This window comes from Zea mays, chromosome 4, assembly GCF_902167145.1.
Source record: "Zea mays cultivar B73 chromosome 4, Zm-B73-REFERENCE-NAM-5.0, whole genome shotgun sequence".
Classification (NCBI taxonomy): Eukaryota; Viridiplantae; Streptophyta; class Magnoliopsida; order Poales; family Poaceae; genus Zea; species Zea mays.
In genome coordinates, this window is record NC_050099.1 from 148,105,229 (window position 1) to 148,127,689 (window position 22,461).

General features: G+C 41.8%; 2 protein-coding genes across 2 annotated transcripts; both read right to left on the bottom strand.

The window, feature by feature from the left end:
• Positions 1 to 17,809: 17,809 nt before the first annotated feature.
• Positions 17,810 to 18,584, bottom strand: LOC111591359 (protein ALP1-like). Its single transcript, XM_023302356.1, has 2 exons — positions 18,368 to 18,584; positions 17,810 to 18,301 (listed from the first exon to the last, which is right to left on the bottom strand). Exons 1-2 carry the CDS (start codon positions 18,471 to 18,473, stop codon positions 17,880 to 17,882), a joined length of 528 nt encoding a protein of 175 aa, XP_023158124.1. The 5' UTR covers positions 18,474 to 18,584; the 3' UTR covers positions 17,810 to 17,879.
• A 626-nt stretch (positions 18,585 to 19,210) lies between these two features.
• LOC103643845 (uncharacterized) lies at positions 19,211 to 22,137 on the bottom strand. The gene is made up of 3 exons (XM_020552637.2): positions 21,617 to 22,137; positions 20,002 to 20,311; positions 19,211 to 19,914 (listed from the first exon to the last, which is right to left on the bottom strand). Exons 2-3 carry the CDS (start codon positions 20,221 to 20,223, stop codon positions 19,327 to 19,329), a joined length of 810 nt encoding a protein of 269 aa, XP_020408226.1. The 5' UTR covers positions 20,224 to 20,311; positions 21,617 to 22,137; the 3' UTR covers positions 19,211 to 19,326.
• Positions 22,138 to 22,461: the final 324 nt, after the last annotated feature.

The window sequence follows — 22,461 nt, forward strand, 5'->3', positions numbered from 1 at the left end:
AAAATAAGCGTAAACTTATGTACAACAAAGCGTAAAGATGATGTTAGGTCGACCGATTGAGTAGGGGTCAGGGCTTTCTCTAATTAGAGAGAGCCCAGGGCTCCTAATACTATAACTATATATATATATATATACACTACTTATTAAGACTGCAATAGTAGTCGGCCATTCCGCGTTCTGCTATTCCCTGTTCTGCCCATTCCGTGTTCTGCCTTTCCGATTCCCTCCTCCCCCCGCACAGTCCATTCCCTTATTCTGCCACCATTCTATATCTATCATTCTCATTCCCCCTCCCCGCAAAGCCCATTCCCATTCCCCCGTACAACCGATGCCTAGCCACATGGCCCCAAGGAGATTCGAACCCACGACCTCTCAAACAAATGCTAGCAGCAGCTACCACTACACCACATGTGTGTTTATGTCTACATCTATAACAGAAAACACATCTACTATATCTCTCTCCAAGTCCACCTGCTATCCTTGCACAATGCGTGGTAGTAGATAAGTATCACCAAGATTCTTGAATTATATTTTTGGATGGAGGGAGTAGTATTTAAAGAAGAGGCTTGCATGCAATTTCTTTTGTTTGAATAATGTTTTCAACTTAAATCCCTTTTTTGCATGCGTGACATTTATTCTTCGTAATATTTTTTTCTATGGATCTGACTTGTGAATCATTTTTATAAACCAACGCCAAACATGAATCCATGTTTCTTACTTGAAAACCCCAAACAAACACCATTAGCAGGAGGCACTCGCGTTGGGGTCGCTCATCGACGACAAGAAGAAACTTGGCGACTGCCAGTTCGACCTCTAGAAATAGGCCTACGTGGCCGCATGTGCCGCTATGTACGACAAGCTCCGGCGCAGCCACCGCTTGGACGCGGTGCAGAGCGGCTGCTCCGCGTTGTCCATCGTCAAGCAGGGGGACCTCATGGTCGTCACCAATGTCGACGACTCTCGGGTTGTTCTGGGCACCGCATTCGACGACGATGCCATCACGTCGTCCAGCTCATCGTCCACCTGAAGCCCAACCTGCCACGTAAGTCGCTACTGACTGACCATGAATTCTTGTGTGCTGAGACGATGGCCATTGCTGACGTTGTATGAGTGTCCTCGAACACGATGTATGTAGAGGAGTAGCGCATCCGGTGGTGCAACGGTCAGGGGTACTACCTTGCTGATGAGCCCGGGGTGCACTTCGTTTTACAGCCCAGCCAAGAGTCATCAGTACTCGGTATGTCGCGCGCGTTCGACGACTACTATATCGAGGACTGTGGCGTCATCTTGGCGCCAGAGGTAACGTAGAGGAGGACCGACAACAATGACCAGTTCGTCATCCTCACCACCGTTGGGGTAGCTTTTGTGCCGGCTTGCCTTTAATTCTCTTCGCAAATGTCACACCCGGGCTTTAAGGAACAAAGTCGGGTGCATCTCATACATGCGCCAAAGAAGACAACATATATAATAACAGAGTGTATAGAGATAAATGTCACAATAATCAGAGTATTTATTACATAGCGAAAGACTTACAAAATAAAAGATAAATATAAAACGAACTAAGGATCGTCCTTGGCGCAGAAGTCAACTGGGGAAACGCCACCTAGATTAGATCAAACTCCTCGCTTTGTGGCTCCTCCTGAACCACCTGTTCTTCTCTTGTGGGGGGTGTGAGACAGCAAGGATGAGCTCACACATGATCATAGCTCAACAAGTTGTGCGGAACTAGTGGACATGAACTCACAAAGGTGGGAGTTCATGTGATGTGTAAGGCTAGTCAACAACAGGGGTTAAAGCTGAGCATTGCTTTTAAGTAATTGGTCAAGATTTTATTAGCAGTTACTAGATGTAAGTATATACCAAACCTTAATAAAAATAATAGAACAAAATTAACAAAATATCCCATGCAATGCAAATGACAAATTGAGTTTAGGTTCCATAGATTAATCATCAGAGAGTCCTGAGCTGCTCATGACCGTGAGCTTGGCTAGTATACCAGTTTTACACTCTGCAGAGGTTGTACCCTTTACCCACAAGTCGTGTTTCCCATGTCGCCAGGGTTAGCTAGGCCCTTAGACACTGCCGAGGTGAATGGCTAGGGATCCACTACGAGGCCTTTACAAAGTTCCACTAGCTTCCGAAAACCCGCTACAGTTTATGGGAAGAGCACTTGCAAGAATCCCCCGTCTGACCGCCATCGCAGCAAAGTCAACCTGAGAACCTCCTTGCATGCAACTCCCCTACTGCCCTTGCCCTTTTCGGGTAAGGTAGTCTTCCACTAGCTTTTCTAATTAGTTAGCCAAGGGGTCTCATTCCTCCCTTGTGGTGGCACGTGTTTCTCAAGTTAAGCTCCCTGTTCCAATTAACAATAATATAATGATCTTGTCATGAACATAAATAAAATAACATAATAACTGGAACATGGATATAATAAATGATTATCCCAAAACCATATAAAGCAATAGCAAACTACCCAAGTGATTTAGGGGTAAACAAGGTAATGAGATAAACAATCTAGAGTGACCTATTGGGTCCCATCAAAATTAAACCTATGCATGGTAAATGATTATAAAGAACATTATTGGGTAACAAAAGTGAATCAAGGGCACAACATGCCTGGCACTTGAGATTCCAGGTACCAACTTGCCTTTCAGATGACACGTGTCCTCGCGCTAGTCATAGCAATACAAACAAACATGGTATAGATAAAATTAACATCACACCAAACATAAGAATAAACTGCATAATAATGATCTACATGTCGCTACGAGATCATGGGAACGAGAACCACTAAGATCGGAGTTACGGTCACCGAGTTATGATTTTATGTAGTTATTAAGTACCTAGCATAGAGTAATTCATGTGAGTAATTTTAAATCAAGTTTCATGGTTAGATAAAGGTACTAGGTGATAAACAATACTTAAACAAAATTAATTCCACTAGAATGAATCAATTTGGAGTAATGGATTTTAAGTTATGAATTTCTAGAGGTTTTATGTATTTGATACAAGATTGATTAAGAGATACATTTTAATATGGTTTTCATGTCAAAACAGTGGTACTAGATGATGAACAATAATATTACAAAATTATAGGAACTGGAATGGACTAAAAAGGATTTAATATTAATTTTCTATGATTTATACAAGTTTCTACCATTATTTGTGTATTAAAAATGAATTTAGAATAAATTTCTACGATTTTATTTGTTATTTGGACTGCGCGCAATAATACAAAGAACTGCAGGGTGCTATCTAAAAATTCTAGGGCCTCAGTGTAAGGTTCTTTCAACTGCTTGGGATTGCGGGTTAATTCGTGGAGATCCCAGCGGTTCTTTTATAACTCAGACACGGCGAAGGGGTATGGACCCATCTGAGCCGTTGGATCAGCGCTCGATGGTTCAGATTAGATCTAGCACATTATGAAACCCGAGAATGACGCGGAACCACACGATTGCGATCTAACGCTCTAGATCAAGTGGCGAAGGGGTACGCACGCATTTAATCAGGACCGCCCGCCGATCGATCAACGGCCCAAGGTCGATACAGCGCGATCTAATCTTAGCCACACATCAGGTTTTCAACAGCTATCGAGTGTCTTCCTTCTCCCACCGCGGAGGGAGCGGCGGCGTAGACGCCCTGGCGCCATGGCCGACGCACAGACGAGGCGCCCCAACAAACGCGGTGGCGGCCATGGACGGAAATGGCCAGATCGACATCCCGGCCGTTGGCTGGGCAATCTACGGCCACAGAGTGCCTCCCCAACCTTCCCTGCCACCCCCGCCATTAGAGCGACGGAGCACAGGGCCCCCGCGGTGCGAGTTCACCGGAGATGCGAGAACCGGCGAAGCAAGGTACCAATCTATCATCTAACGATTGCTACGCGATGCGGAGTGGTTATTGGAGCTTCTGAGGATATTCTTACCCGTGGTGAGGAGATGGCGAGGCCGACCCACGGCGTGTGGTGGTTCAGCGGCGCCCAACGAAGTCCGGCGAGCAATTGGCTAGGCTCCGGTCATCTCACTGGTCTAGTGACAGCGCGGAACCTCACCATGTGCCCCCCGCCACCCAGACCGGTGGTCGGGACAGGGACCGTCCATGGCGGCCTGCCAATCTTCTCTGCGCCCTGCATCCCCGCCCTGAGTCCCCGGCGAAGAACAGTTGGCGCACCGAGCTACCACACGCCCAGCCACGCGATGGTGAGTCCCACGAGCTCGCGCCGGAGGACGAGACAGCGGCGTGGATGAAGATTCCACGGTGGCGGTAGCAGCCAAGGATCCACTTCCTCGCTGTGGAAGTGGGCATGAGCACTGGGAGCGGCGGCATTGGATTTCTGGACGGCTTCAGATGCTTGGGAAGGTGATTGCGGCTTTATACTTCGGAGGTTGGGGCGAAGGAAGATGCCCAGGCGCAAAGCTAGCGCGACCACGCCAAACCCGGATGGTTGCAACGGCCCGTGATCTACGGCGGCGGCCACGGATTGAGCTTGCTTCGGCGTCCAGGCAGGTGATGACAACATGGTCCCACGGTTCAGCGACCGGTGTGAGTCTGTTGTGCTTGAGAAAAACCGAGCTGGGGAGCCCACCTGGCAGCGATTCATCCATGCGCGCAGAGGTGGGGGTGCAGACGCGGCATGGGAGACTGACGAAAGAGGCCCACATGGTAGAGGCACTGAGGAATAAAAAGAAAGGGAGAGGAGCAGTGGGTTGCGCGTGAGAGTAAGTGGAGTTGGGCCAGATTAGAGAGGTTAGGCCCAGTTAGGTTTCTTTTCCTTTTTCTTTTATCTTTTCTGTTTTTCTTCATTTTGAATTTCAAATTCAACACTTCAATTTAAACTCAATTTTTGTGACACATTTGTACACTGACTAATTATTTATTTTGATCATACCAACTCTGTTGAGGTTATTTAATTATGGTTTTATTTGTATTGTATAGTATTCATTTCCTTCCCCTTTTCTAGATTCTAGAGTGCAAATTGGGTTAGCACTAATTCTCTTCTTTTATGTATTCTTATTATCATTACCACGGTAGACACATGCACAAACCAATAAACACCAGTATGATGATGATTTAATGGTATATCTTTGTATTATTTATTTGTTGTTGAATAGGGTGTTCACGTGCGATAATAAGTAGATTCAACACACACATAGAATATAGGAAATGACTTTTCTCCTTTCATATGATTTCTTAAAAATTGCAAATTGGGTATTACAGCAAACACACACTTGTCTTTTGTTTAAGCAAAAGCGTATGGTGGTACGTGTCCGATGACTAACGATGTATGAGGGAATTTCTTCCGGTATGTGTGAAACGTGCTCTCCAATAATGAGACCATGCAAATCGTGATATATATCGAAGTCTGCATGATACTGATGGTTGCAATGTAGCGGTGAAACAGATAGATTATAAATAACAAAATTTATGTATGGCCAGAATCACAAATTGTTTATGAAACATTTTTTCATAACAGTATAACATACATTTTGTATATAAGTTATCGTAGTATACTAGTATTATATATTCCCGTTGCAATATATATATATATATATATATATATATATATATATATATATATATATATATATATATTTCATATAAAAAGGTTAAAAATGTAAAAAAGACGGCCAGTGTCAGCGACGAAGGGCTGTGATTAGGGCTGGAAACGAGCCGAGCCGAGCTCGGCTCGGCTCGGCTCGTCCATTTCACGAGCTGGCGAAAGAGGCTCGGCTCGGCTCGACCTTGGCTCGCGAGCCGGCTCGGCTCAGCTCGCGAGCCATATTCTAGTACTTATCGTTGCATTATTTGGTGAATTAACATTATATATTCATCATTAAAGACTAAAAAATAATCTATTATCCATAAAATTATCTAATATTCATTATTATTTCATAAATTGATCATTTTTGCAAGGCCGGCTCGCGAGCTGGCTCGGCTCGGCTCGCTGCAAAAACGAGCTCGAAAAAGAGGCTCGGCTCGGCTCGTTCGAGGCTCGCGAGCCGCACCGAGCTCGAGCCGGCTCGCGAGCCTCGAGCTAATTTTCCAGCTCTAGCTGTGATCCCCTCTCCTCGCTACCATGCGAGCCGCTACTCTCTTGCTGGGTCGCCAGCCCGCTAGCTTGCGAGGCGCTATGCCTTTATTTTAACTTGAATAGACGAGCATTGTTTTGATCTTTTTTCGTATAATTATGTATTATATACTGTATACTTAATTTTTTTTAAAAAAAACTTTGGTACCCATGAATTACAGTACAGTGAGCCACCCCTGGCCGTAGAGGCTAGCTGGTGGTGGAAGCTGACATTTTTTATAAGAAAAATAAGCTGGTATATTTGAAGCACGTCTGGATACATTGGGACGATGCTTAAAGATGCAGATGAGGTGGGCTTGAGGGTGCATGCGTGTCCTGCATGTATCCGAAAACACTAATAATCGGAGAATTGTCGATTTTCCAGAAAAAAATCTTCTTCCATCTGAAATTAGAGGCCACTCCAGCTATATATATCCTAAATCAAATTCTGATCAAGTATTTCTTTTCTGGAAAATACTTTAACATCTAAAATACTAAACAAAATTGCACCATGAGGAGATATTGGTGTATTCTTTTATAAACTTCACTAGACTTAAATTTATTTTTTAATGAATACAAAGCTAAAGTGATGTATAATTCGGTATGGCTGGGGTAGCTTAATTTGTTCTGTAACGCCATTGACAAATTGTAAAGCAACATTAGTGAATGCTTCTTCCAGTTCCGTAGTTCTTGTTGTTTACTTAATTTGGGTAATAACTTTAAAATACTTAGTTTAAAGACAATAAGTCTACATTAGATTATCCTTGAAATTATCCCAAAAGAAAATATATTTATTGACTATGTATATTACAACAATTTTACCCCGGTGGTCCTCCGGAATATTTTGCATCAATCTTAAAACACCTGGCAATTAATTATAATTGTGGATCTTAAAGCACCCGGCCTTATCCATGCTCAATCGAAGCCCAGCCCAAGCCCAGGCTGATAATTGTGGATCTTCGCCTTCCAGTTGCATCACGTAGTGCTCGTACTTGCTCGATTCATTCAGTCGCTTGGTGGTTCGGGGCGGCGGTGCACGGATGCCGGAGGGGCGGCGGCACCATCCAGCGACAGAGCCCAGTTCCACAGTGCAGGGAGACCTTGGTCTCACCACGCGGCCCCAGGTCCGGGCACGGACCCGGCAGTAACGGCCTCGAGCCATACTTTCCACTTCCACTGTTCCACATCCCTTGCTTGTGTGTTCACTGTTCACCGTCACTTCTTGCATACTTCTTGCATTCTCTGTTCATTTGGAACCTGCGGTTCATGAATGGGTTAATTAATTGGACCAACCATGGTGGATGTTTGTTTTTTGGGTACATTCTATACGGATGCCATTGACAATTCTAGACGATAATTATGCTGATTCTGTACGCAGCTGTAATCTGAAAGCTGAAAACACAGAGCCATAAAAAACCGAATCATTCTGTTCTGGTTTCCAAGATTGCAGGGTTCCTTCAACTGTACTGCTTAGGCCATGTTTGAATGAAAAATAAACCTAATAGTTAGCCACTAAAATTAGCAAAATACATCCAAACAGTCTAGTTAATAATTCAGCTATTAGCTACTTTTAGCAAATTACTTAATAATTAGATTGCTATTTATTAGCTAGTTAATTCCACTAGGATTTTTTTAGTCAACTAACTATTAGTTCCACTGCATTCAAACACCCCCTTACTATCTATGAAATGGGTTGTCTGCCAACATGACTACTGATCAAAGCTATGCTACAATTGTCGGCAACGACTGTTGTGCAAGCGGGTCTTAGGTGCAAACAAGCCTCCTGGTCCGTTAGATAATAATCCAATTGTATGTCACATTTAACAATTGCACCCTTCCACCATAGGCTTGTGTAACTTTATCAAAAACCCCTTAACGAACTATGGTTACATCTATATCTGGATCATGATTTAACCGACCAGAAAGCTTGTTTGCACGCTTGCACTAAGATCCACTTGCATAACAGTAATTGCCACAATTGTCAGGGTAATTTATGATGTTTGAAAACAAAAAACCGTCAAATTACTGGCAATTGACATAGAAAAGCATATGGTGTCGTATTTATTAAGGAACAAATATTGTATGAGTAATGCAATTGCTATAATCAGAGCGAGATCTATCCACCGTCTTCAACACCAAAAAAATATCGGTGGCACTCTTCCATGTCTTCAACTTGTTAGGTTGTGGCTAGCAGATAATATATATGATCGTGTAAAATACCATTTTGCACTGTAGACAACACCGTTTACAAAGTGAAGATTGAACTAGAATATATAATAGGAGATGACTAGATGAGATAGGAGAGCTGTTGCAAATAGCCTTACCCCCGTTTGGATCATTGGAATTGAATTCCATTATAGTAATAGTAATTTAGGCATATATCAATTAAGCTAATTCGATTTTATGCAAAATATATTTGTATACTATTATTAGCAAGATGTCGAAAATATTTATGTGCTACATTTTTATTGTAGAGGAGTGGGACGAAGAGTGTCATGTAAATTAGAGAGTAGAAACAAATTCTACTAATGCATAAAATCATTTCTCATCCTCCACCCCCATGAATTTGAGATAGGCTTATATTTGAACTTTAGAAAGTGGTGGAATGTCAAATTCCAAACTAAATAAGTTACTTTATTGAGTGAATTCCAATTCCTCTAAAAATGAAGGGATCCAAACGCCCCGTTAGGAATTTTATTGACCGGAGGCCAGTTCACCGGGTAGAGGGTATCTCATGTGCCGTGCGGTATGTACAAGAAAATGAGCCAAGTAAATGTTGTAATATATATGTCCTTGGATTAAGAAAAAATCTCGAAATTATTATAAAAACTTAAAGTCATAATTTATGTGTTGTTTGGTTCACATATTTGTAACGTGAATGTTAACCGATAACGTTAAATCATGTTTGATAAGTTCAACCGTAATCAGATATCATACTATAAACTGATATCATCCTATTTAAACTTGTTACCACTAGTAATCAAGTGTGAATCATTACCTTTACCATTTATGTTACATTTTGTGAACCAAATGGCACCTTGGTTCCTAGAGCTCGGGAGGAGCTAACCTAGCATGCAAATAAGGATTGCCTGATCAATTATGAGCAATCAGTTGCAATGTTTCATGAATATAGTTGTGTGGTATTAGTTGATCCCACTCTTATGGGTATTCACTAAACTCAGTCAGGAAGCACCCTTTGATCATTCGTTACTAGACCTTTACATGGATATGGGACATATGTCTACGGTGCCCGATGCTCTTTTTGTTCCCAACGCGTTCCAAAAATCTTAGCCAATTCAAGGTGAATGTCGATCTGATGATGTCTTGACAGCCCTTCAAGAGATCTCTTTGACTGACAATTATCCAAGTAAGTGTCATCTCAACATCTATTATTAGCATTCATTGTCCATTTCATTATTTTTCCCAAACATTTCTTCTTGTGCTTATGATGATGGAAGCGACATTCGTGATAGTGTGGGTGTTCCTCTTGTATCTTTATGTGTTAAACGTTGAAGAAGTCTAAGGCATCCAATGGCGTGGATGATCAAATTATGGACCATGTGGAGCCTTACAAGTTTCACAAGGGCCATTGATTCTGATGATGACCATCCCATCAGAGAACTTGTTGATAGTGATATTGAGTTGACCGGACATATTTTCCCTTGTCGGGATCCACAATTCATAAGTTAACTGATCTTAGTCAATCCCATTGGGTTATGCAGAAGAAACGGATGTTGAGTTGTTAGATACTCTAAAGGTCGAGCCAAGCATGGTTGTTGAGAAGGTCATGGTGCTCGAGAACCTTCTTTCATTGAAAACATGGTTCTAGGAGTATTCAGTGATACATAAAAGATCATTCAAGATGAGTCATTCCTATGTAGAGTGGCGATACACAGTTTTTTGCAAGAAGGAAAGATATGCATGGATGGTTTATGCTAGGAAACAAAAGGACACATGAAAGTCCAAGATCACTAGAATCATCAATCCACATACTTATGTTGAAGTAGAGCTACCACAGAAGCATCGACGGTTGAGCTCCATTCTCATTACTAAGAGTTCTTTTTGGAATATTGAATGGATATCCCAATATGAAGGCACAAATGATTATAAGGATTATTGAGGACAAATTTAGATACAATATAATGTATAGAAAAAGCATAGAGGGCAAAGCAACACACCTAGAAGATGATATATTGAGACTAGAAAGATGGGTACGAGAAGTTGCCAGCACTATTTGATGCAATCAAAACATTTAGTCCAGGCATGCATTACGAATACATACCAAAACCAAACAAATAGGAGGGTAGGTAGATATCATTTTGTGTATTCTGGTGCTTCCCTCAATGCATCAAGGCTTTTATGCATTATTGTCTCACTTTCTCTATTGATTGCATATTTCTTATTGGCAAGTATCATGACACACTTCTCAGCCATTTCCTATTATGTAGATAACATATTCGTTCCTTTGATGTTTGCTTTGGTTGAGAGGAAGAACAAACACGACTAGGGGGTTGTTGGCCTTGATATGGTGGTTGATGCGATATCACTACAAGAAACAATGCTGAGATAGGGTCTAAAAATAAAATAAAACTTATAGAGATCTAAATGTGAATGTTTTCAAAAAAGGGGCTACAAAGTAAATAAAATCTAGGCAAAGAGTGGTAGTGGAAATCTTTAGAGCTACCATAATCAAATAAGAAAGTTCTATACACCTTCTCAAGTCTAGTATATGAGGAGGAAAACAGAAGCCCACATGCGCTCTCCCACTCAACTCATTAGGCCATGTGAAGTGTGTGGGCGCTTGGGACCTGCATGAGTGGTACGCGAAATCTGGTCCCTAGCCTTGTGGGGGCACACCGTACCTTTTTTGTAGATTCAGTTTTTTGGCCTTTAAGTTTATGGATAGGAGTTCTAGATAATAGATTGCAGTTGCGACATGGATAGGACTATACACACAGCCTACCGGTGAACAAAAACACATCTAATTGAGTTTGTGTTTTTCCTCTTCTCATTGTTGTGTCGCCAGCAAAGTCTCTCCACCCCGAGCGCTAGCATGAACCGGTGATAAACAACAGACCTCTAGCACACTTGTTCTTGTGACTCTAGCACACTTGTTCTTGTGATTCTGCTCCATAAGAAAATGAATAAGGTTTTTAGATGCCAAAATGTATCTTCCATACGAGTCAGACGGTGATACATTTTGGCATATTCGCCGCTTTGAGCTCTTTCTTCACTTCTCATCGACGACTTTGCACCACCATTAGTAACATCATATCCATCTCTAGTACATAATGACATCTATCTCTACAAACGAAAGGTACACCACATCGTGGTCCAATCTGTCAGTGTTGTATATGTACTACTTTGATTGTGTTGTTGTTTATTATGGCTATTTATATTGTTTGATCTAATTAGTACGTTATGGTTGTATCTAGATCGATATAATTTATGTTGTACAATCTAACTAGCATGTTAGAGCTATTTCTGGTATTGTCGTAATTTATGTTCTAGTTTCAGTATAAAAATTATCTAATTTTCTTAGTAGTAAGGGTTTATTCTTTTCAACGCTAATCCATGTGAATTGAATGGTATTAAGTCGGATTAATTCCATAATGAAAGGAAAATAGGGTTAACCTTTTCCTACAATTAATTTTGGTGGTTGAATGTCCAACACAAATATATGGACTAACTAGTTTGCTCTAGAACTCATGTATTATAGGTGCATAAGGTTCAACACAAACCAATAAAAAATTCAAGTTAGGGACTAAAATTAAAAGGAGCAAAGACTTGAGTGTGCTGTGGACTGGCGCACCGGATTGTCCGGTGTGCCACCGGACAGTGTCTGGTGCACCATGTCCGTACGAAGATGAACCAGCCACTCTCGGGAAAACTGAGCCACGCTCCGCTATAATTCACCTGACTGTCCGGTGTGCCACCGGAGCAATGGCTAACTCGCGCAACGGTCGACTCTGACAGGAGCTACAGTGAGCAACAGTGTCGCGCAGAAGTCAGAGCAGCAAAGTCAGAGGGGCACCGGACTGTCCATGTCGTAAGAGGACAAAGCTCCAACGGTCGACTTCGCTTCGAACCCTAACGGTTGGGTGACGTGGCAGCACACCGGACGGTGAACAGGACCTGTCCGGTGCGCCCATCGCCAGCGGCCTCCCCAACGGCTTCTTTGGTGGTTGAGGGCTATAAATACCCCCAATCACCACAACTCCAAGCATCCAAGTTTTCTGAAGTTCTCATTCAATACAAGAGCTCTAGCATTCACTCCAAGACACAATTCAATAGATCAAATCCTCTTCAAGTCCCAAATCCATCTCAACCACTTAGTGACTTGTGAGGGAGAGATTTTGTGTTCATTTGCGCTCTTGTTGCTTGGATTGCTTTCTTCCTTCCTCATTCTTGTTCTCAAGTGACTTGTAATTAGAGAAAGAGACACCTAAGTGTGTGGTGGTCCTTGCGGGGTCTAAGTGACCCGTTTGATTAAGGAGAAGGCTCACTCGGTCTAAGTGACCGTTTGAGAGAGGGAAAGGGTTGAAAGAGACCCGGTCTTTGTGACCACCTCAACGGGGACTAGGTTCTTTAGAACCGAACCTCGGTAAAACAAATCATTGTGTTCATTCGCTTGTTTTCTCACTTGATTTGTTTTCCCTCTCTCTTCCGGACTTGAATTTAATTCTAACGCTAACCCCGGCTTGTAGTGTGTGCTTAAGTTTATAAATTTCAGGTTTCGCCTATTCACCCCCCATCTAGGCAACTTTCAATTGGTATCAGAGCCTGATGCTTTATTAGAGTCTAACAACTCGAAGTGATGTCGGGAGATCATGCCAAGAGGGAGATCGTGACCGACGACAAGCCCGCAAGCTCGGGGAGGACTCTCTCAAGGGAGTCCGGCAACAAGCACAAGGAGGAATCCTCTTCCTCCATCAAGTTCCATCGGAGAGGCGACAAGAAAAATAAGATGAAGAAAGTGGTCTACTACGAGACTGACTCATTGTCACCCTCCACATCAAGCTCCGAGTCATCCGTCGCTTCTAAGCTCCATGAGCGCAAGAAGTATAGTAAGATGCCCCTTCGCTATCCCTGTATTTCAAAACGCGCTCCTCTACTTTCCGTTCCCCTAGGCAAGCCACCATACTTTGATGGTGAAGATTATTCTATGTGGAGTGATAAAATGAGGCATCATCTAACCTCACTCCACGAAAGTATTTGGGAAATTGTTGAGTTTGGAGCACAGGTACCGAAGGTAGGGGACAAGGACTACGACTCGGACGACTGGCCCAAATTAGGCACTTCAACTCCCAAGCCACGTCTATACTCCTCGCCTCCTTGTGTCGAGAGGAGTATAACAAAGTGCAAGGGTTGAAGAACGCTAAAGAAATTTGGGACGTTCTCAAAACCGTGCACGAAGGAGATGAGGTGACCAAGATCACCAAGCGCGAGACAATCGAGGGCGAACTTGGTCGATTCGTCCTCAAAAATGGAGAAGAGCCACAAGCAATGTACAACCAGCTAAAGACCATAGTGAACCAAGTACGCAACCTTGGGAGCACCAAATGGGATGACCATGAAATGGTCAAGGTTATTCTAAGATCTCTCATATTTCGTAATCCCAGTTAATACGTGGAGATCCTAGATACAAACAGATGTCTCTTGAGGAGGTGATTGGCAAGTTTGTGATCTTTGAACTTATGATCAAAGACTCCAAACATATTGTCAACTTGGAGCAAGGTGCCACCTCAACACCCGAGGTGTAACCCGTCGCATTCAAGGCGACGGAAGAAGAAAAGAGGGAGTCTACACCAACTAGGCTTCCAATCGACGCCTCCAAGCTCGACAACGAGGAGATGACGCTCATCATCAAGAGCTTCTGCCAAATCCTCAAGCAAAGGAGGGGGAAGGACTACAAACCCCGCTCCAAGAGGGTGTGCTACAAATGTGGTAAGCCCAGTCATTTCATTGCTAAATGTCCAAATTCTAGTGGAAGTGACAGGGACGACGACAAGAAAGGGAAAAGGAAGGAGAATAAGAAGTACTACAAGAAGAAGGGCGGCGATGCCCACATGTGTCGGGAATGGGACTCCGACGAGAGCTCTACCGACTCTTTCTCCGACAAGGACGCCGCCAACATCGCCGTCAACAAGGGCCTCCTCTTCCCCAACGTCGACCACAAATGTTTCATGGCTAAGGACAGCAAAAAGAAGAAGGTAAAATCTAGAGCCACCCCCAAATATACAACATCTAGTGATGAGGGTAGTTCTAGCGATGATGAAGATAATTTAATGTCCCATTTTGCCAACCTTAACATGGAACAAAAAGAAAAATTGAATGAATTAATAGAGGCTATTAATGAAAAGGATGAACTCTTGGAAAGCCAAGAGGACTTCCTTATTAAAGAAAATAAAAAACATGTTAAAGTGAAAAATGCTTATGCTCAGGAAGTAGAAAAATGTGAAAACTTGACTAAAGAGCTTAGCATTTGTCACGATTCAATTTCTAGTCTTAGAAATGAAAATGCTAGTCTAGCTTCTATGATTAATGAATTAAATGTTTGCAATGATGCAATTTCTAGTCTTAAAACTGAAAATGCTAGTTTAGTTTCTAAGATTAAAGAATTGAATGTTTGCAATGATTCCATTTCCTGTCTTAGAGATGAGAATGCTATATTACATGCTAAGATAGAAGAATTAAATGCTTGCAAACCCTCTACATCTATCGTTGATCATGTTTTTATTTGTACTAGATGTAGAGATATTAATGTTGAAGCTATTGATGATCACATTGCCATGATTAAGAAACAAAATGATCATATAGCTAAATTAGATGCTAAAATTGCCGAGCATGAGCTCAAAAATGAAAAATTTAAATTTGCTCGTAGCATGCTTTATAATGGGAGACGTCCTAGCATTAAGGATGGCATTGGTTTCCAACAGGGAAGCAATGTCAAGCTTAATGCCCCTAAAAGATTGTCTAATTTTGTAAAGGGCAAGGCACCCATGGTTCAGGATAATGAAGGCTACATTTTATATCCTGCTAATTATCCTGAGCACAAAATTAGGAGAATTCATGCTAGGAAACCTCACACTGTCTCTCATCATGCATTTATGTATAAAAATGAGGCTTCTAGCTCTAGGCATTCCACTCATGTTAAAATACCTAAAAAGAAATCTCCTACTTCATCAAATGAACATAACATTTCATTTAAAACTTTTGATGCATCCTATGTGCTTACTAACAAATTAGGCAAAGTAGTTGCCAAATATGTTGGGGGCAAACACAAGAGCTCCAAGACTTGTGTTTGGGTACCCAAGGTGCTTGTTTCTAATGTGAAAGGACCCAAGACTGTTTGGGTACCTAAGAACAAGGCCTAAAATTGTTTTGCAGGTTTATGCATCCGGGGGCTCAAGTTAGATAATTGATAGCGGATGCACAAACCACATGACAGGGGAGAAGAGAATGTTCTCCTCCTATGAGAAAAACGAAGATCCCCAACGGGCTATCACATTCGGGGATGGAAATCAAGGTTTGGTCAAAGGTTTAGGTAAAATTGCTATATCACCTGACCACTCTATTTCCAACATTTTTCTTGTAGATTCATTAGATTACAACTTGCTTTCAGTTTCTCAATTATGCAAAATGGGTTATAATTGTCTATTTACAGATGTAGGTGTCTCTGTCTTTAGAAGGAGTGATGATTCATTAGCATTTAAGGGAGTGTTAGAGGGTCAGCTATATTTAGTAGATTTGAATGATAATCAATCTGAACTTGACACTTGCTTAATTGCTAAGACTAATATGGGCTAGCTCTGGCATCGCCGATTTGCCCATGTTGGAATGAAGAATCTTCACAAACTTCTAAAGGGAGAGAACATTTTAGGACTAACAAATGTTCATTTTGAGAAAGACAGGATTTGTAGCGCATGCCAAGCAGGAAAGCAAGTTGGCACTCACCATCCACACAAGAACATCATGACGACTGACAGGCCGCTCGAGCTACTCCACATGGATTTATTCGGCCCAATCGCTTACATAAGCATCGGCGGGAGTAAGTACTGTCTAGTTATTGTGGATGATTATTCTCGCTTCACTTGGGTATTCTTTTTGCAGGAAAAATCACAAACCCAAGATACTTTAAAGGGATTCTTGAGACGGGCTCAAAATGAGTTCGGATTGAGAATAAAAAAGATAAGAAGCGATAACGGGACGGAGTTCAAGAACTCTCAAATTGAAGGATTTCTTGAGGATGAGGGCATCAAGCATGAGTTTTCTTCTCCCTACACACCTCAACAAAATGGTGTAGTGGAGAGGAAAAATAGAACTCTACTGGACATGACAAGAACCATGCTTGATGAGTACAAGACACCGGACCGATTTTGGGCGGAAGCAATCAACACTGCTTGCTACTCCATCAACCGGCTCTACCTTCACCGAATCCTCAAGAAAACATCGTATGAACTCCTCACCGGTAAAAAGCCCAATGTTTCATATTTTAGAGTCTTTGGGAGTAAATGCTTTATTCTTGTTAAGAGAGGTAGAAATCTAAATTTGCTCCTAAGGCTATAGAAGGCTTTTTACTAGGTTATGACTCAAACACAAGGGCATATAGAGTCTTTAACAAATCCACTTGATTAGTTGAAGTTTCTTGTGACATTGTATTTGATGAGACTAACGGCTCCCAAGTGGAGCAAGTTGATCTTGATGAACTAGATCATGAAGAGGCTCTATGCGTCGTGCTAAGGAACATGTCCATTGGGGATGTGTGTCCTAAGGGATCCGAAGAGCCTTCGCAAGCACAAGATCAACCGTCATCTTCCAATCAAGCATCTCCACCAACCCAAGATGAGGTTCAGGCTCAAGATGATGAAAATGAAGATCAAGAGGATGAGCCACCTCAAGATGAGGACAAGGATCAAGGGGGAGATGAAGATGATCAAGATAAGGAAGATGAGCAAGAAATACAGGGTCAAAGACCGCCACACCCAAGAGTCCACCAAACGATTCAAAGAGATCACCCTGTCAACTCCATCCTTGGTGACATTCATAAAGGGTTAACAACTAGATCTCGAGTTGCTCATTTCTATGAACATTACTCTTTTGTTTCCTCTATTGAGCCATACAGGGTAGAGGATGCATTAAGAGATTCGGATTGGATGGTGGCAATACAAGAGGAGCTCAACAACTTCACAAGGAATAAGGTATGACATTTGGTTCCACGTCCTATTCAAAATATTGTAGGTACCAAATGGGTATTCCGCAACAAGCAAGATGAGAATGATGTGGTAATAAGGAACAAAGCCCGACTTGTGGCCAAAGGTTATTCACAAGTCGAAGGTTTGGATTTCGATGAAACTTATGCACCCGTAGCTAGGCTTGAGCCAATTCGCATATTACTTTCCTATGCTACTTACCATGGCTTTAGGGTGTGTTTGGTTGTGCTGTGGCTGTGAAACAAAGCTGCTCTAGGCTGTAAGCTGTGAAAAAGCTGCTGTGAAGTATTAGCTGTGAAAAAAGCAGAAAGCCGTTTGGTTCGAACAACTGTGAAATTGTAGGTTTGGTACAAAATGTGTGTAATGGCCCTACCTTGTAGGAGACACTTAATATTCGAGTTGATTATAACACTTTATTTTGTGCAATAATGACAAGGAAAAACATTTTAGAAATAGAAACTAGTTTTTTTATAAGTTTAGTATTCACCATTAACATTTATTTCACATAAATAAACTGATGATTCAGAATATCCTTCTTCAACATAACTATCTCCCTCTCGCACTACTCAAAGCATCAGCTATCTTATTGCGAATGGTATTCATTGTATTCTCATTCTCTCCCTCTGGATTGTCATCTCCTTGTGCTTGTAACGTGAAACTCTGTTGTACCAAGTGTCCAAGTACTCCTCATCAGCATCACATCTATCAAACAACTTATCTTCAGAATTGCTGTCACGAATAAAATTATGCAATGCCATGCAAGCTATTATTATATGTTTCTGTGTATGTGTAGGAAAACTTGGAATGCCTTTCAAAATACGCCACTTCTGCTTCAGGACTCCAAAAGCCCTCTCAATAACATTTTGAAGAGATGAATGTAAGAAATTGAACATCTCATACTTCCCTTGAGGAGGACGTCCATTACGAAGTCGAAATTCTAGTATATGGTATGTGCTTCCTTTGAAAGGGGCTAGATATCCTTGTCGGTTTGGATAACCAGAGTCGACGAGATAATACTTACCTATATCAAAAAAATTAGCAAAACAAAAAATCCATATAAATATTGAATGAAACAAAACATATATACCTTTTGGAGGCACCGGAAATGAAGGGAAATTTGCTAAAGCATGATCCAGGATCCGTGTGTCATGTGCAGAACCCGGCCACCCAGCAACGACAAAGATAAATCTCATGTCAAAATCACAAATAGCTAACACATTCTGAGATGTATACCCATGTCGACATGTATAGTTAAGCACTTCATCTGCTGGCACTGTGACAGAAACATGTGAACTGTCAATAGCTCCGATAGCTCCTTAGAAATATGGCCAGAAACGTTCCTCTTTGATTCTATCATGCTCAGTTTTGAAAGTAGGATCTCTTGGTTTAATATTATCTTTCGATAACTTGCGCAAACATTTTAGTACTTCATGAAATTTGGTGTGCACTGTCCATAGTGATCGGGTAAAACGATTTTCAGCTTGTGAAAATGATTGTGGTCCTCCAACGATCCACAAAAACATTGCTAGTGACACCATCGATGACACATTATTAGTTGATGTTAAGCCGTAACTAGAGACGAGCAAGTCATGTAGTGCCATGAAAACATCTGTGCTCATGCGAAACATCTTATAAAAGTACCTTGGACGACCCATGCAATTCGTAACCCATTGTATTCCAGTTTCTGGGGTTTCCCTGTACTCTCCTTTGTGCAAGTATCTCTGATTGTACTCTTCACCCATTTCACCAATAACAGCTGCTTGCTGGGACAGTTCAGCAAGATACAATAGACCCTTGTTTGCTTGTTTGGCCAAAGTTGCCATGTTGTCAGCCATCTACACAATATATTAATATATTAATATTTATAACAAAAATTGAATAGCAAATGAATATGTAGACAACAAATAAAATTGTACACAACAAAGCAAACTGTGCACAGAAAACAAAGATTATGGACACAATATCATCATTCCAAATGGTGCTTACATAGCAAGCAAATAAATAGTTCTCACAACACAACAATATAAATAAATAATTCGAAATCTTCTACATGTGCCTCATCATTTCCTTTGCATGCTCCCTCTCAAGTAAGTCAGACCTTCCTTCATTTGTTTCCAGCATGCAGAAGACCTCTCTAAATTGAGGCTTGACAATCAAAAATGTAGTTGTATGCATTAGAGCTGTTTTCTCTTTAACCCCACAATCTTTCACCATCTTCATAGTCTCTGCAATGCTAGGCACTTGGCTTGTTGGATGTGTTGATGATGCTTCAACACTTGTGGATATCTTCTCTGCTGCTGTTTCTATCTTCAAACATGTGTTCTTATATAGTCGAAAGAATGGACTCTTCTCTTCCTTCTCCTTAGCAGCAGTACATGAGGCCTTGCGTTTCCTTTTCACTGGTTTGGATCCTTTCGAAACAGCCACTTTGACTTCATCATTTTCTGGAGTTCTTTCTATCTCTAGCACATCATCACTTGAGTCATTAGATGAAATATCTCCAGGACATGATGCACTTGTCCCGCTAACATGTATCTTATCAAACAACATATGTAGATCATCAAGATGTTTTGGTCCTTGTTTTCTGAACCTAACATGGTTGCATTTGATACCTTTATCCGGATTGTTACATCTCTGCAATTAAATGAACAAAGTTACCAAGTCAGTCCATATAGAAGAATGCAAAATGATAAATTAAAAAGGACATGATATTATTCTTACTGCTAGGTGTTCATCCCACCAATCTTTGGAGCATTCAACAGTTTGCTTTGCCTCATTCCATCCAAGACCAGTGGTCGCATTCTTGAACTCCATGAACCATGTATACTCCTTTTTCATGTTGTCCAACTTATTCTTCAATTGTTTCTTTGTTAGCTTTAGGCCTGTTTTTTCTTCATACTTTGTAACCAAATTTTTCCAACCTGTCCTAGTGAAAACTCCCATGGGCCTATTGTCATCTTATATCTCTTTTTTGCAGATATTAATGAGATATGTAACATTTGCATCACACCAATCTGCCTTATCAGCCATTCTTCATTGAATTAAAAAACATTCATGGACAAGGAAGTTGTCAATCATTTATGTGAATAATAAAGTAATATGTATCTGCAATTTTATATCAAATTCCATAGCATCTCCAAATATAAAACTATACGTTATGCGGTATGTATTGACTGTTTAATTGACAAAAATGCAATCACTAGGTATATGTATTAACTGGTTTATGTGTATTAGCTTGTGTGTGTCTCCCATGGGTTATAACTTGAAGATTTCTATGACCGATTTGTGGTCACTCATGGTTCGATGAAATCCCATCAGTTCCTCAAACAATCTTGGTCCAGTGTCAAATACCCTACTGGATTATAATGTGTTCAACAAATGACGTAATAGTGTATGTTTTTTCTTTAAAAAAGAAAGTTACACTAATAATGTTTGAAACAACAGCATATGGGTTTGATATTTCTCTGAATATGACATGGCTTAGAACAATTCAGATGACAGCTTCATGGATGCAGAAAATTAGCAATTAATTTCTCTTAGTGGTTGCATCCATATAGGCTATATAAATATATTCTGGTACAATCATCATAAAAAAGCTGGAACACAGGGGGGAGACGTCCCTAGGTTTTTCCTTAAGAAGCTGTACCAGGATTCATATGTAGACTGCAAAGCAAGACAATGCCCCTCCCCACCACCACCCCCCACACAAACATCAAACTGCTCTAATTGCTATAAATGGCTGAGAAGCTGGTTGTCACAACCATCATAAATAACAGATAGCTAATGATGAGCTTTACAGGCCACAAAACAATTAATTGAGCTCAAATCTCCCATTCATCTACCAAGCTTAGAGCTAGAGAATAACGAGTTCCTATTTATCTTTTTGCTGCACCATATTCCATGATTTCTTATAGTGATGGTTTCTGCTATGCGTCCAATATTTTCAATTGAATCAATTTCGAATCTTAACAGAATAAGTGCTAGCTAATAATGGAGGCACACTTCCTTTTTCCAGGCACCAAACAATGAAGGCAACGAATAAGCAAATCTAAAGCTGATTCCCCTTAAAGCCCTGTTCCTCCTTGCGACACAGGCATAGAGACTAATTTGCTAGGGGACAGAACGTGATGTTGTCTAATAATGGTGAGACCACGGTCTAAACATAACAGGCATCATGTGAAACATCGGTTAAATCAGCAAGCAGCCATGAACATGAGGTCCAGAGGAAACCTATGAAGTCTTTTTCAAACCTACGAAGTCAAGAACCGACGGCCAAGAGCACTGTCGAACAGGTCAATGAACATACGGATCAAGGAGGAGTGGAAGCATTTCTTACCACAGCGACGAATTTAGCCACTCCCCAAATCGAAATGCCAGTTTCTTGGCACCAAGCCTCTTCTCCTCGCTATACGACTCTACCTTGACGCTGGGGAGGACTCGGCCGCCTGACACCTGGGGAGGAAGACGACCAGCGCCTGGGGGCGGACTCGGCCGCCTGGCACCTGGAGAGGAAGACGAGTTGCGGTCGCCTGACGCCTGGGGAGGAAGAGGAGCCGCGCCTGGGGACGGACTCGACCACCTGGCGCTTGGGGAGAAACACGAGCCGCGACAGCCTGGGGACGAACACGAGCCTTGGCCGCCTGGCGCCTCGGGAGGAACAGGAGCCACGGCCGCCTGGGACGAACACGAGTCGCGGCCGCCTGGCGCCTGGGGAGGAAGACGAGCAACGTCTTGGGAGGCCCAGCCACCGACTGGGTAGCCGCTGGGGAGTCGCCTGTAGAGGATCGGCCACCGTCTGGGAGCAGGCTCGGGAGGATAGGGCTGCCGCCACAATTCCACATGCAATCTGATTTCTTTCAAACGACGATAACAACGAATCGGTACGTTTATAATGGCATTGTGGGTAATTTTGTGGATAAGCTTGCCCCCACAGCCAAAAAAAGCACGTCAAGGGCTGCTGTGACAATTGAACTAGAGAAAAGCTACTTTTTTGGAAGTATGTTAGTAAAAGTTTATCCCTTTGGTTGGTATTTCGACTTTTTTAAAAGTAAAAGTAAGTTTGGAAGCCCAACCAAAGGCACCCTTAAGCTCTATCAAATGGACGTGAAAAGTGTCTTCCTTAATGGACCCATCAAGGAAGAGGTCTATGTTGAACAACCTCCCGGCTTTGAAGATAGTGAG

Coding starts and splice junctions, on each gene's coding strand:
- LOC103643845 (XM_020552637.2), bottom strand. CDS start 20,223: ATGGGAGTTTTCACTAGGACAGGTTGGAAAAATTTGGTTACAAAGTAT. Junction 19,915..20,001: donor GGTGGGATGAACACCTAGCA/GTAAGAATAATA, acceptor ATTTAATTGCAG/AGATGTAACAATCCGGATAA.
- LOC111591359 (XM_023302356.1), bottom strand. CDS start 18,473: ATGAGATTTATCTTTGTCGTTGCTGGGTGGCCGGGTTCTGCACATGAC. Junction 18,302..18,367: donor ATTTCCGGTGCCTCCAAAAG/GTATATATGTTT, acceptor TTTTTGATATAG/GTAAGTATTATCTCGTCGAC.